This window comes from Sphaerodactylus townsendi, linkage group LG06, assembly GCF_021028975.2.
Source record: "Sphaerodactylus townsendi isolate TG3544 linkage group LG06, MPM_Stown_v2.3, whole genome shotgun sequence".
Classification (NCBI taxonomy): domain Eukaryota; kingdom Metazoa; phylum Chordata; class Lepidosauria; order Squamata; family Sphaerodactylidae; genus Sphaerodactylus; species Sphaerodactylus townsendi.
The window spans coordinates 97,071,413-97,085,868 of record NC_059430.1 but is presented as its reverse complement, the minus strand read 5'-3'; the positions used below and the strand labels follow the sequence as shown (position 1 = coordinate 97,085,868).

Sequence of the window (14,456 nt, the reverse complement as noted above, 5' to 3'; positions counted from 1 at the left end):
AGAGTTTTTCCCTAGAAAAGCAATGTAACTTCCTGAAAGAGTCCTTCCTGTGTTTCCCCCTCAGGGCAGTATGGCCGGGGAGCTTAATTGGGACTGGACCGATCTGTGCACCCTGCATGGCGGTGTTCCTGACAAACCAGGAAGCATAGCTTTTAAGAAAATGGCAATAAAGTGTTTTTCCAGGGCAAGAGCTGAAGGTCCGTTTTGGCTCTGCGTGTATGCTATGCAAAAAAGCTTACCGTTGTTGTACTCTGTCCCCTCTCCTCCCGCTTTCCCCAATGGAAGCAGCTTAAAAACGGCAGTCGCGATGCGGCGCAAAGTTTTCAGACTTCGTATACTACGCCAGCCGTGCAGAGTAGCAGACCAGTTGTTTGAGAAAGGCATGCCGGGCATGTCCCTTCTTAGAGTGCTTTCGAATGAAGGCAGAGGCAAGAGCTGTCTCTGCATCACCCTTGCAGGGCTTATAATTTAATGGCGAGTCAGTCCGCCCGTGGCTGGGGCTGGGGAGTTGGGAAACTGCGAATTTGTAGATTTTCCGCGGGCGTGCGACCCCATCAATCAACCCGGCTCGCTCGGCAGAAGCGGGCTGATGTCATTTTTAGGACTAGCGGTCGCAGGCTCTTTACGGGGCTCCCCTGGAGATTGGGAGCAGGCGTGTTGGCCCGAAAGGTGATTTCCGGGCCATACGATGTTGCCAATCAACCAGGCGCATGATCGGCTGAAACCCGTGCAGTCGTTTTAGAGAGAGCGATACGGGGCTCTTTGGTGCGTTATCAGCGGCGAAGCTACATGTTGAAGCGGTCAGGGGTATCCAATTTTTGATTCATTTATTACTTGCGTGTGAGGCGATCAATCGAAACTTCCGGCTCCCGATCTAGCTGGCGAAAGTTTAAGGCCCGAAAAGCCAATGAGGCGCCGGACCTCTGGGAGCATAAATCGCTGCCAAGGTCTATTCTGGGCCTCGAGGAGACAGCTCGCGAAACCAAACCTGTTTCATAGCTGGAGCATGGAAACCCCTACAGGGGAGCCTTTTTCGCTTTCTCCACCCCACATCCTTTCGGCAGCTTACCTGGCTGACTGGCGGGGGGGTGGATCTTGCCAGCATCAGTTGTTCAACCCAAATAGAAAACACACGCAATGGTAATAAACAGCAAAGCTACGAATTAGCTGGTAGTGTGCTTTCGGTTTGTTAGTCCTCAAACATACTCAAGCGTCCATGATTTTTAAAGGGGACAACCTGGTATTACTCCATACATTAAAGCATCTTATTTTTCTCGAATTTTTACTGCATATTAACAATTTGCAAGGAAATTATTGACCTAATTCACACTGTCTTTTGTATTCTACATTGACACCATGTTCATTTCACACATCGAAGTAAAGAAGCGCGGTTAAATGAAATCTTTTATATCATAACGTGATCACTACACAGTAAATGAAAGCACATTACTGATTTATTAGCTTTTATAACTCCAGCGATGTGAGACTGGATGCACTTACTGCAAAGATTCTCCAACAGGATATGTATGAGTGCTGTCAACTCCAGATTTATGCCCCTTGAGTTCCCAAAAATTAGAGAAAAACAGCAATCCAGGCCCTTTACCTTACACGCTGAACACCCCTTACTTTCATTGGTTAAAATTTAGAAAAGCACTCACCAGCTGAAGATTTCACACTTTTCCATCAAATTATCTCTTTGGTAGATATAATGAAGCAACCCATAGGAACAAGCGTATTTGTGATTGTGGCACCAAAGAAAACCCGGATAGAAGATGTAAAACATAAACATTTTGCATTGCCCTATGTTTGATCCCAATGGAACTTATCTAAAAATATTCTTCACAACATATCTGGTACTGAGGAGAATAAAGTGTAGTATGTTTCTTGTTGGCTGACATTTTTCCGAGGAAGTTAGACATGGGGTTGCTTTAAACTACGGTTCCATTTTCATACTAAACTTAGAACTGCTTATGAAAGGTTATAGTTTAAAGAATAGATTATGAGTTAGGAAGATCTGAAACTTTAGTAAGAAGCGATGTAAGATCTGAAAAGTTGTAGCAGCCAGATTCTTAAAAGGTCAATGTTACCACCATTTGTGTATATAGTTTGGTTTTAATATGCCGTTTCTATTGTAATTTGTTGATCCTGTCATGTAATTTGAAAGGCCCATGGCTATAAATACCAAGACTGATGTCAGTGATAACCAGTGATATGACACATGGTGGCTTTATAGGTACGCACTTTTATATATCTGTTTGCATCTTGTACATTCTATTTGTATTATTTGGTCATTGCTAGAAATACTATTAATATTATTATGCAGGGAGGAATTTAAAAATACTTTAGAATTACAACCCTCTGTCCTCATCTATTATAACAGAAGTAGCGCACCATGTGCTCATTTCCCATATGTTCAATGCCCATAGTTCAATCCCAGAGCTTAAAAGGTACAGGGATGGCGTTGCTACTTGAGCGCTGCTCTTCCCTCCACAGGACTTTACAGTTAGTAGGAAGCCCAAAAAAGTGTAACAAACCCTCCTTCTAACTCCCCCCCTCACACAGGTGAGAATAGAGATCTGCCCTGAAAGAATCATGGTGTATCTCCTCTGGCAACCTTCAAGCCCCAGGCACTCTGGGGGCCAAGAGGGTCTGGACGGGGCAGCTAAGGCTAAGAGCCCACCTGGGACGTCCTTGGGAGATGCCAATGTAGCTAGGAGGACCCAGAAAGCGTGCAAGTGCTGAAAGTGCAAGAAGCCAGGCATCACAGCCAGTGTTGTGGGACACTTCAAGGTACAGCCAGGTGCTGGCATATTTGCCTCCCCGCCATGCATAAGTGCTCTGGAGGGGGAGCATTTATGCGACAGAAGCTCATGCTGCATTCAGAGTGGGATTCTGGATTGCGCTGCCCACTGGGGCCCCTGTAAGCTTTTCAGCAATCTAAGATCTGGTTTAAGAGCACCAGAGTCTCTTTTTTCACAATAAATATGGCAATGATTTTTCCTAAAGACAGTTAATTCTAGTATTTGGAAATGCATAGAATTTAAAGACACTATGTAACAAAACTTGTATTTCACAAATATATGGCACTTTTATAAAATGTAAAGCTTTCTCAAAATTACTGTGTGTTGACTAAATGCACAAAATTCTCAAAATTATCTTGATTTGGGTAACATATAGATCAACAATATATATATATAGACATAATCATTAAGTACCGTAATAATTTATAAACTATGACCAGCGATCACTTTACACATTGAGTAAAATATTGATTTGTATTGATTTGGGATGGCCAATGGCAATTGTTCAGGTTTGCCTCCTCCACTGCCAGAAACCCATCACAAACCAGGGAAAAGGGATAAAAGTCTTGGTCATATGCCTTACTTGATTCGACAGACGGTTGGTGAAAAACATTTTGAATTGGAGATGAGAAGCCAGAGACCCGTGCTTTATCTCCCTCCTGGCAATAAACAGACTTGTAGTTTGGGCTGGGGATACAGATAAGGTCTTCGCCCCTGCAGTAGCAAAGCACAAACATAAACATATGCACACACATACATACAGAGAACTGAGGGTCCACCGGCAAAGAGAAATATCTGAAGATTAAGGATCTGTGATCTGTTGGTTATCTTTATTTTAAAGCACTGTGAACATGGAAGGATCCTCTCTCTTTTTGAGAGCTGAGTAAAAAGATTCGTTTTGAAACAAAACCACGGAAATTTTACGTAGCAGGAGAAGGAACTATCCAGATTCTTTACACTACCTCCATTTTAACTGAACTCCATTATTTAGGCCTATTTTCTCCTGGCCTGATGCTATAAGGAAAGTCCGCCAAACTGTGGCGAAAACCCTGAAGGAAACAGAGTGCAGGAAATGCCCTGTTGGGTTTTTTTGGGGTGGGGGGTAGGGGTGGGGTGATGGTGGTGGTGGTCAGGGGTTGACTTTCCTTGCCTGCGTGATACACTTTTAAACTACCCCATATTGTGGATTCCTGAAAAGGACAGAAAGCTTCCCTGTTCATATCTGCCATGCAAAGGAGAACAGAGACCTACCTGAAATTTGGTAAGAGAAATTCCTTAGAAAGGGCATGAATCCCTCCTGAATTTGCTTTTTCCAAAACTAAGATGGATGTGCTAGTAATATCTAGAAATGTCAGTTCCCTAACTAAAGCCAATGGAAACTGCTATTTTGGTTTCCCTAAGTATGATAAAGTATTAGCTTCCTAATACAAAAGAATGTGACATAACATTTTGAGTGACAAACAAATGAAATATAACTCTAACTTCTTTTATTTAGCCTTTAATTCACGATGGTGGTCATGGTCATCAGGCCGTGTCTACTCAAACGTGACATTCTTTCAACTTGAGGTGTGAGAATATTATTGAAAAGATATTTAGAGCTGCTCTCATCTCAGGTATATTTACGGTCCTTTCCTCCCACCATCAGCCTTGATTATTTCCCTGCTATATGGTGGGCAGATACTAATGAGAAAGAGGGCCTTTTATTTAACATCCGCAATCCGGATGCCCCCCTGCCGAGAGAGAGATAGTGGAACAGCTAACACTGAAAGCCTGATATTTTTTTTGCCTGTCTGCGAGATCATAGTAGGTCTTAAATAATTTTGCAGAACTGTATTCCACAGCAGAATTATCGGGTTCAAAATATTTAAGCCAAAAGCTTAAACCAACAAAGAGGGATAAATTTAATATTTTATTCACGCCAACAACCGAAACAAAGAGCAGCATCAGGAGAACCACACAAAGATGACAGTTAATGTTCTTACTTTTATAGGTTACATCAGAGATAGCAATAAAAGAATACACCCCAAAGTTCATCATCATCAATCAGTCATTAAAGAAGGTTTGGAGATTTTCCCTTTCCCTAAAACATTTGAGTATTCTAAGACCCTTATTGGAAAGAGATGCAGGGAGCATCTGATCCTTTGTATAAGATGAACTAGGACCTGTTTCTTTTTTTTTTCCTATCTCTGTTGCCTTGTGTTCTTCTTCTAGAGAGAGAGGCCTAAGCATGCTTTATGTTTCTTTCTCCTGTCTCTAGGAGAAGGGAGAAAATCCAAAGGTGTCTGATTAGGAACTGTAAGGACCTTAAAACAGCTGAATCTGCACATTTTGTATAACTCCTGGACAAAGGGCACTCTGCTTAAAACTATCAGAAACTTGCCTACAATAACAGAAAGAGGGAATAGACTTTCAGGCCTGCATCTTTTCTTTGCTCAGCTGCATTATGGTAGCCAACTCCCCATTACAGAAAAGAAAGTAATGGGAGTGCAAGAAGAAAACCTTTGCATATAACAAAAGTATATATCCTTTATATGCCTTCTGCGCCACCACAGAATCCCCTTTTCAAATGCACCCTGTGAGAAAGCTTGAAGGGTGCACTAGCTTTAAAGCTCAAACTGGTGAGAGCTGGGAGGAGCATGAGGCCTATACATGTTTCTTGTTTAGCTTAAAGCTTTATTACCAACACGTTACAAGGAAAGAATAATGAGGAGGAAATAATCTTACTTCCTAAGGATTACTTTATAGAGATTGGTGAAAGAATCAACTTTTTTTGACAGGGCTATGTGCCTACAGAACCACTTCACCACTTTTGGGCTTTTTGAATGACCTTAAAGAATAATTTGCCCTTGTAGTGGTCTGCAGATTTCTGGATAACTTCCTGATAGGGGGAGTATTGAATCTGAACATGTTTCTAAAGGATACTCCTGAGGAGCATATGAGTAGAGTTTGAGGGAGTGGGGAGCGGGTTCCTTCTACTACAGAGGCATCTATAGGCCCATTCTATTGGCATTCTATAGAGCTCAAAGCATCGTACGTGGTTCTGTCTTCCTTACTGAATCTTAAGAACAACCTGTAAGATATAAAATATGAAGATGAGAGAGCGTGATTGCCCTGTGTTCAACCGGTAAGCTTCACATCAGAATAGGGATTTTAACCAGGAAAAGGAGTTTTAACCAGAATAGGAGTTTTAACCAGGAAAAGAAGCTATTTGATAGGGATACTTGTTTGAAAGTAGTCTATTTAAGATGTTGATATAAGGGATTGCTTGGCAATCATGTTAGAAGTCTTTCATTTCATTAAATAAACCTATAGAGGCTATCAGGATATTTTTTATGTTACAAAGGCTGTGATCCTATTCATATTTACCTAGGAGTATGCTGCACAAAGTACAATAGGAACCGAGAAAACTTATGATTTTTGGATGGGATTATGTAAGACATGGACAACTTATGCCCAACTACAATAGTCAACAATACTGGGTGTGTATACTGGATCCTGCTATTGAAATTTTTAATTTACTAAGATTTTGTTGTTGTTACAGCTGAAGGATTTTTTTATAAAGAGAAAAGTCCTAACTGTTCTTTATTTCTGTGTAGTGTTTCTACAGCAATTGAGATGATATGGTGTGAGAAAAGTATTGCAGAAGGATGCACTGCACCGGTTATAGCATCCAATGTTTTCAAAAAATCAGCTGTACACCAGAGTCTACTATTAAAACTTATTTATTAAAATTCTAGTTTTCAGCAGATTAGTCAATATGTAGTTAAAAACACCACTGTTCAAAATAATGCTGGGGAGTCCGATTGTATATATAAAACAGAAACTCGATTCAGTTATATGTTATATAATTATGTGCAGGGGGGTTAGGAAAAGCAAATGCTTTTCCACAGAGCCACAGGGGATCAGGGGAAGGCCTCTACCTCTATGGCCCATTGACGGCACACCAAAGTAACTAGTTGGGTCACTGTGTTAGAAAGGGTGGTGGACTAAATGGACCCCTAAACTGCTGAGGTAATTTCGTAGGACTGGCAATTTCATGAGTTAATGGCACCTTCTACGAGGGAATGTTTTCTTTTAATCTACTGCCAATCAGATGCCCAGCCCACACATCCTCCCAGTTCTGATTTTACGACACAGGCAGGCAGTTTCCTCCACAGCTCCAAGGGAACAAGATGTTGCCTTTGGCTTGGTTGGCTTGTGGAATTATTTTATTATTTAGTAGTAGTAATTTGTCAAGCAGAAGTCTAAATAAAACCCTACTGCCATTCAAGATCCTGTTAAGTTTAAGGTGTGGGGGAGAGTTCTGGTTTTCTAGATTGGCCCAGAACTGCTAAATCTGTCACAGGAGGAAGTCACATAAAAGCTCCCTATGCAATTGAAACCCCTGCTTAACTGGCAGGGTCATTGTGGGCATGGGATATATGTTCCCGTTCACCCAATCTGTGTTGTTCTGGTGTAGGAGCCAGATTGTCACACTAGGACGTGGAAGACCCAGGTTCAAATTCCCACTAGTGACATAGAAGTTTGCTGGTGACCTTTAACCAGTCACACTCTCTCAGACCACTCGACCTTGCAGGACTGTTGTGAGAATAAAATGGGGAAGAAAATGGTCTTCAGCTGCTTTGGGGAGAAAGGCAGCAACAGAAATGAAGTCAATAAATCAAGGTCCCATCAAAGCTTTATTTGGTTTCTGTATGATGAAGGCATGGGAGAGAAGGGACTTCAGCAGGGTGCGTCTTGAGATCATTCCTAAGGCAAATCAAGCATTGATTGTTTCTGTGTAGCTAGTAGGAAGGGGTCCAGGCTCCATCTTACAAGAAGGCATAGAGACCTGCTCCCTTTGCTCACTTCATTTTGGAATGGCCCGCAGAAGTGCCCCTCCAACTGTTATCGCAGTTTTTGTAGCAACTGACAGACCTGCCGCACCTGGGAAGAAGGCAGATAAGGCACAGTATAATTGTAAGACAGTAACCCCACACACAGACACACACACAATGTTATCTAAGGTTGCCAACTCTCATTTGGAAAATTCCTGGAGATCTGGGGGCAGTGCCAGGGGAGACTTGGTTTGGGGAGGAACATCAGCAGAGACATGGAGCCATAGCTACCGCTCTCCAAAATAGCCATTTTCTCCAGTGCAATTGATCTGTGTAATCTGGAAATCAGGGAAATGATTCCTGTAGTCTGGAGATGACATGTAATTCCAGAGGATCCCGAGGTCCCACCTGGGGGTTGGCATCTCAAGAGGCAGACTTACCAATTGACTGCAAAGTGGCCATAGCACCACCAGCAGCTACTCCTCCGCCGTTTGCGATGGCAGCAGTTGACATTATCTTTGCAGCTGTAGATCCAGCTGCAATTCCTGCTGCTTTGAAACCCAGCATTCCCACTGCTGCCGGGATCCCAACGGTGGCAACTGCTGCATTGTGAGAAATACAAGATTAGCTCAATGTAGCAAGCTCAAAAAAGCAGTCCCTGTGATGCTATCAGACAGGTTGCATTAGCCGGCTAGTTCGATCTTGACAGAAGCTAAGCAGGGTTGGCCCTGGTTAGTACTTGGATAGGAAATCACAAGGAAGTCCAGGGTTGCAGGCAATGGCAAACCATCTGTTTGTCTCTAGCTTTGGCAACCTTACAGCGAATCTCCCTCCACTGGTATCAGGCACTGCTGAGGGGTGCTGCTGAAGGGAGGGCCAAGGGAAATTTTTAATTTGAATTTTCCACCTGTTCTAAATTATTAATGGCGCATGAGAGGCTTTTCTCTTAGAAAACAATGAAACAAGAATTTGTTTACAGAAAGGAGTTAAATCTGTTCTTTTCCTTTAAAAAAAAAAGTTTACGGTAGCTTAAGCTTTACAAATTACGTTGTTCTTAGAACTGTCCCTACACTCCTCAGAGAGACTTTTGGCTTAGCGTTCCCCCTCAGAAAATTAAGCTTTCCACAGGTTTACCCACACACAAGGCCCTATAGACAGTCTCCCCACTGAAGTGCCTGTCACACACTGGGTAGTACAGAGAAAGCCTCAGGATTTTCTGCCTAAAATAATAAAAATCTCCTCCATCTAAATTTCCACACCCTCAGGAGCGTCACTGTGTGTAAAGAACCTAAAGCGTCTTAAATGCATTATCGCTAAGGTACAGTGCTGTGGTGTTGCAAAGATGCAAGGCAGGAGATGAGCAGAGTGGACTTGCCACCGCCTTCCTCTACAGAGTCTTCCTTCGTGGTCTCCCGTCAAAGTACTGACCCTGGTTAATTTCCAAAGTCTGGTAAAATTGAACTAGTGAAGTCTGAGCAAATAGGACAGTTTCCCTCTAATAGCTAGTGGTGAAAATAGACCAACTGTAAAGGATCAGTGCAGACATAATCTAGAAACTCTCTCTAACTGGAAATCTACTTTGGAGTGATGTTATGGAAGAATGTACTGATTGACCATTCGCAGGACCCAACTTACCTAGGCCAGCTGCAGCCCCGAGACCGACTTTGACTAAGAAAAGAGAGACTAGTGTTAATAAGTGGAACCCATGAGAAGAACTTAGAATCTGAGCAAGCAAGACAGAAGCAGTTATCCCAAGGTAACTAAAAGTCAGTTTATCTAAAACATCCAGCAACAAAGCCAGCCATCTTTCTATTTTTTAATTATTAAAGTTACTGAATATGCAGTAAAGACATTTACAGCTGTCAACAATGACCGAAGGCTGCAATTCTAAGAATGTTTTCCTGGAAATAAGCCCCATTGAATTAAATAGGACTGACTTCTGAGTAGACTAGATTAGGATGGCTCTCCAAGAGGTCTACTACGCTGGTATACTCAGGTCTATTCAATGGGGTTTACTGCCAGGAAAAGGTTATTAGGCTTGAACAGTAAAGGGAACTGAGGATAGGACTGGCTGAAGAATAGAATGCTTAAAGACTACCAGTCAAGGTACAGACCATCGACTTATAGATGAGGTGCAGAGAAAACATTCACTCACACTAGCTTGATATCAACTTTCTAAAAGTTACTGATAGAAGATTGTGCCTCCCCTCCCTCTGCTCCCACACACATAGTAGCTTTATACTGAATCAGACCATTGGTCCATCAAAAGGCACTTTTGCACATGCAGAACAATGCACTTTGAAAGCACTTTGCAGCTGGATTTTACTGTGCGAAAGAGCAAAATCCACTTGCAAACAATTATGAAAGTGAACTGAAAGTGCATTCTTCTGCATGTGCAAAAGTGCCCAAAGTTTTAAGTCTTTCGCACCCCTACTACTTGATACCTTTACTGAAGATGTCTGAGTTTGAACTTGACATGCCAAGCAGAATAAGTCATGGCCCTTCCTGCAAGTATTAGTTCAGTTTCTTAAGAGAGGGAGAAGAAATAACAATGCTCCAGGGCCCATCATCTGGTTCTAGCCCACTCACCCTGGGGAGGAGGTTAGGGAGGGAGAGTGGAAAGGGGACCCATCACCTTTTTGAATCCCACCCACCCCAGGGGTGAGGGTACAGAGGGGGAAAGGGGCCCATCATCTGGTTGTGGCCCACCAGGCCTGGGGGGAGGTTTAGAGAAGGGGTCATAGATGTTAGGGAATTCCAGAGGCACCAGGACCCTTCCTGGATAGATGGGATGAAGGAAAGATAGAGCAAAAGAAGGCAAAAATGACCAGCTACCTTGCCATTCCAAAGCGGACGCCTCCAGTTTTAACCAGGGAATGACAGTGTCACAAACCATTTGGGAAGCATGCCAGTGGGTCCACGAGAAGATATAAATAGCATTTCTTACCCAGCATTTCTCTTTTGTCGTATGAGGTTGTCAGTTGGGAGTCAGCTTTGCCTTACACAGATTCAAATGACCTGTGTAAGGTCATTATCAGATACATGATACATGTTTACATTAGATTACATTAGATTATCAGATACATGATACATGTTTACATCAGATACATGTTTACATTAAACCAGTAGAAAAAATGTGCCTACACCCACCACTCCCTGTTTCAGATTTGTTTGTTCCCCATTGCAAAAAGGCAGCCATGTTCCAGAGCAATCTTGTGCAGAGTTATTCTGGTCTAAGCCCGTTGATTTCAGTGGGGAAGGCAGCATAACTGTACAGGTGTGGGCTGTTTCTCGTAGAACATCCAAAAGACATCCCTCTTGTAGCACTTTAAAGAGTAACATTTTTATACTGGATAGAAGTTTCAGAGGGTAGCTGTGCTGGTCTGCAGTAGAACAGCTAGATTTGAAACAAGTGGCACCTTAGAGGTTTTCAGGGCAAAGCTGCAAAGAAATAATACATACAAATGCATATCATCAAAAGGGAATACAACAAATCTCTGTATACATAAAATACCAAGATAAACAAAATACATGATATACATGACTAGATGCATTTTGACCCGGTCTTCTTCAATGGTCATCAAATTTTAACAGTATATCACAATGAAACATTACAAGAATACCAGATCTGTGAACTAAGTAAAGACTCTGGGCCACCAGAACAACTATGTTGTTTCTGATGCACTGTCATTATTTGCCTGCTTGGTCTTGATTTGCTTGTAGAACTGAACTTCTCTGAGGTTATGTGTCCAGCAAGATATCTTTTGATATGTTTTCACATCTTTTGAACTCTTTCTGCAAAGTCTGTAAGTGTTCCGCTAATGTTTGATACATACAAATGCATATGTTTGGTGTTTTCAAATCCAATTCTTCTTGGACAGCTTGACTAGTGTGGTGAAAGTGTTGTAAAATTTCATTCCACATGGTTAACATGAATGCAGACTCTAGTTCTGACAACTTGCTTGCAATGTGCTCTGCCTCTTGTGGAGTTTCTCCTTTTTGGGATTGCTCTTCAGCTATACTTTCTAATGCATCCACAATCTTTGACTTGGACTCCGGAATTGTGCCAATTTGCCGCTGCACAGGCTTCTCAGTGAGCATCAGCAAAAGATTTCAAAACATGACCATTGCCTAAATATGTTTTAAGAACTACAGAGGCAGAAAAAAATGTATACTGTTGAGAAAAACCTTACTGCCACCAGAAACAATCAACAGCACTGCACTGATAAGATGGAGAGTGCAACACATGGTATGAATAGGGCATATTTGTTCTGAAAACTTCTCCATTCCTTGATAGTGGCCTGACATGCCGGCAGTATTATCACAAGACTGACCTCTGTGCTTTGAGAGTCTGTTTTAAGAAGCCTAAAGGGGAGGAAACCCAGCCCTCCCTGCTTAGAGGTAGGACCCGTAGAATCAGGCAATTACAGTTCATCTCAAGATTACAGGGATCAATTCCTCAGGAGGAAATGGATTCTTTGGACGGTGGCCTCTATGGCATTGGACCCCATTGAGGTTTCTGCCCTCCCCAGCCTCCACCTCCAAATCTCCAGGAGTTTCCTAGCCTGGATCTGGCAAACCTACATCTCCCATCCTCTGGTGGTGGTGGTGGTGGCCAGGGGGGACCTGGCAACCTCATATGCAATCCTCGATTTGCCATTTCTTCCTCCTCAGTGTGGCTTTTCAAAATGAGGAATATTTATTTCAACTGAACAACTATGTGAGACTTGCCATGCAGGCGACAGTATTTCATCAGGCAACCATCAGATGCAGGGTGTGGCCAAAAACAGCCATTCTCCTGGGCAATTGAGCCTCCCTCACCTCTTGCAGTACCATACCACCTCTCTGCCCATTGCCTGGGGGGCACCTGACCTTCTTAAAAAAAAATCTGACCATCCAGCTGCTGTTGATATCCTAGCTAGAGAGACCACTTCTCCAGGAGAAGATGACTGTATGGACGTTCCCCTCCTTTCTTTTCGCCTCCTCACCAGCAAAAGGAAAGGATGGGGAAATCACACCAACACCGCTGACAAGCCCGTTTTAGCAGATCTCCCCCTCCCCCATATATGCCACCCCAAAAGCGTGGAGGGGGATTGGAGAGCTTGGGCCGGTGGGGCTGGAAAGGGGGCGGCACTTCTCAGGTCTCTCCCATCCATCCATCTTCCAGCAGATCTCCCCCTCCCCCATATATGCCAGCCCCAAAAACGTGGAGGGGGACTGGAGAGCTTGGGCCGGTGGGGCTGGAGAGTGGGCGGCGGCTGCTCAGGTCTCTCCCATCCATCCCTCCCTCCCTCCCATGCCCACCAGCTCTCTTTGCTACAAGCGTCACCTTGTGTGCGGCTGAGCAGAGTCTTCTGTTGCGGTGGGCGTGATAAAGTCTTGGGGAGTGTGGAAAGTAACAGCCAATGGGACACAGCAGCCAGCCCTAACAGCCAATGGGACACAGAGGATGGCGACCTCAGATTTCGCTCAGCCGCTCGCATCTGTCCAGAACCCACATCAGTTTCGATTCTCTGTTTCTCTTTCGGGAAGGTGTGGCCAAAATGGTGGGGACGGGGGAGGAAGCACAATGATTTCCCAGGTTCTCAGCCTTGGCAGGCAGACGGACACGCTAAAGAAAAAATCCTCCCTCCCTCGGCTTTCTGACAAGAATTAATTTTTAAAAGAAAAAAAATGCTCTGGTTTCCTCAATAAAGATTTTTTTTTTAAAAAAGGAGTGTCTTGGTTGCATGTAAATTTGCCCAGAGTCCTTATAGTAATCTGTAATTGAGAAAGCCCACAGAAGGTGGGGAATTCCTCAGAAGTGCAGCTATTTATGTCTGCCAGATTGTTTATTTTTTTTCTTAGAAATTGTGTGAATTAATTTTTTCTTCTTCAGGGAATTAATAAGCAAGGGAACGATCCAAACCATCTTGTTGAATTCTTAAATGAAAAAAAAACTTTTCATGGGTTTTCCCTTGATAGAAGTTAACAGACAGATTCTCGTAGAATAAAGCAGTATAGTTGTATATGATGGATGAGTACAGTTTTCTTTCTGCCTGTAGAACGCAGCTTGTTTCCTGTTCACGGGGGGGGGGGGGATTTTTAAGAAGCTGCAGTGAGATTTGGGAGAGAGACTTGTGGCACTTGTTGTGGTGCTATGGCTTTTTACTGTTTTACCAGCTATGCATCCCTTTGGCGCGGAAAAGTCCTCCGAGCAAATTCGTGAATTCTGCAGTGAATCTGATAGGCTGAAAAAACAGTTTTCGCCTTTGAATCTGTTTCTAAAAGCTTGTTTAAATTGGATGGGTTCATTTATGGTCAAGTGGATAGAGGAGAGTTTGATTGAGAGAAGCAAACTGATGTTTTGTCAATTAATAATTTAACTGCCCTGTTGAATTGGATTGAAGTGACCTAGACTAATGCCTTTTTTTGGGGTTTGGGTTTTGGGCAGCGTGGCTGAGTACCAGTAAGGGACCACCTACATTCCCAGGTGGTTCTGCCTGCCTAGCAAACAAAATAGTGTTTTGTTGGAGCTGACTGGAATGGATTTTATTTCCCTTTTTTTCTTTTAGTTCAAGGGCTTGCAGAAGACAAAATTCTCTTTTAAAAAAGGAAGCTGGAAAAAATTGGTGATCTAACAAAATATGAAATTTCTGTTCATCTCAGCTTCTAAATCAGAGGACTGGAAAATAGGGATCCTGGTATGGGGACCTGGGAAGCTATAGACTGGTCAGCTTCACTCCTGTCCCCAATTGGTACACAAGCAGGAATGGCCATGGCTTAGAGGTCGACCATCCCAGGTTCAAACCTTGACCTCTCCAGATAAAAGCACCAGAAAGGTTATGAGCAACACTTT

General features: G+C 43.0%; 1 protein-coding gene across 2 annotated transcripts; it reads right to left on the bottom strand.

Moving 5' to 3' along the window:
• Nucleotides 1-7,461: 7,461 nt before the first annotated feature.
• Nucleotides 7,462-13,044, bottom strand: LOC125435233 (interferon alpha-inducible protein 27-like protein 2A). Of its 2 annotated transcripts, none has more exons than XM_048501395.1 (5): nucleotides 12,948-13,044; nucleotides 10,566-10,636; nucleotides 9,254-9,286; nucleotides 8,059-8,217; nucleotides 7,462-7,727 (listed from the first exon to the last, which is right to left on the bottom strand). In XM_048501395.1, the coding sequence occupies exons 2-5, from the start codon at nucleotides 10,570-10,572 to the stop codon at nucleotides 7,651-7,653; spliced, it is 276 nt and encodes a 91-aa protein (XP_048357352.1). In that variant the 5' UTR covers nucleotides 10,573-10,636; nucleotides 12,948-13,044; the 3' UTR covers nucleotides 7,462-7,650. The 2 variants fall into 2 exon arrangements, with proteins under 2 accessions (XP_048357352.1, XP_048357350.1); XM_048501393.1 differs by having other exon boundaries at nucleotides 8,059-8,220; nucleotides 12,948-13,040.
• Nucleotides 13,045-14,456: the final 1,412 nt, after the last annotated feature.

Bases quoted from the DNA above. Each gene is read 5' to 3' on its own strand.
- LOC125435233 (XM_048501393.1), bottom strand. The intron at 8,221-9,253 runs GTAAGTTGGGTC...CTCACAATGCAG, and splicing joins CGGGGCTGCAGCTGGCCTAG to CAGTTGCCACCGTTGGGATC. The intron at 7,728-8,058 runs GTAAGTCTGCCT...CCTTCTTCCCAG, and splicing joins GGCCACTTTGCAGTCAATTG to GTGCGGCAGGTCTGTCAGTT.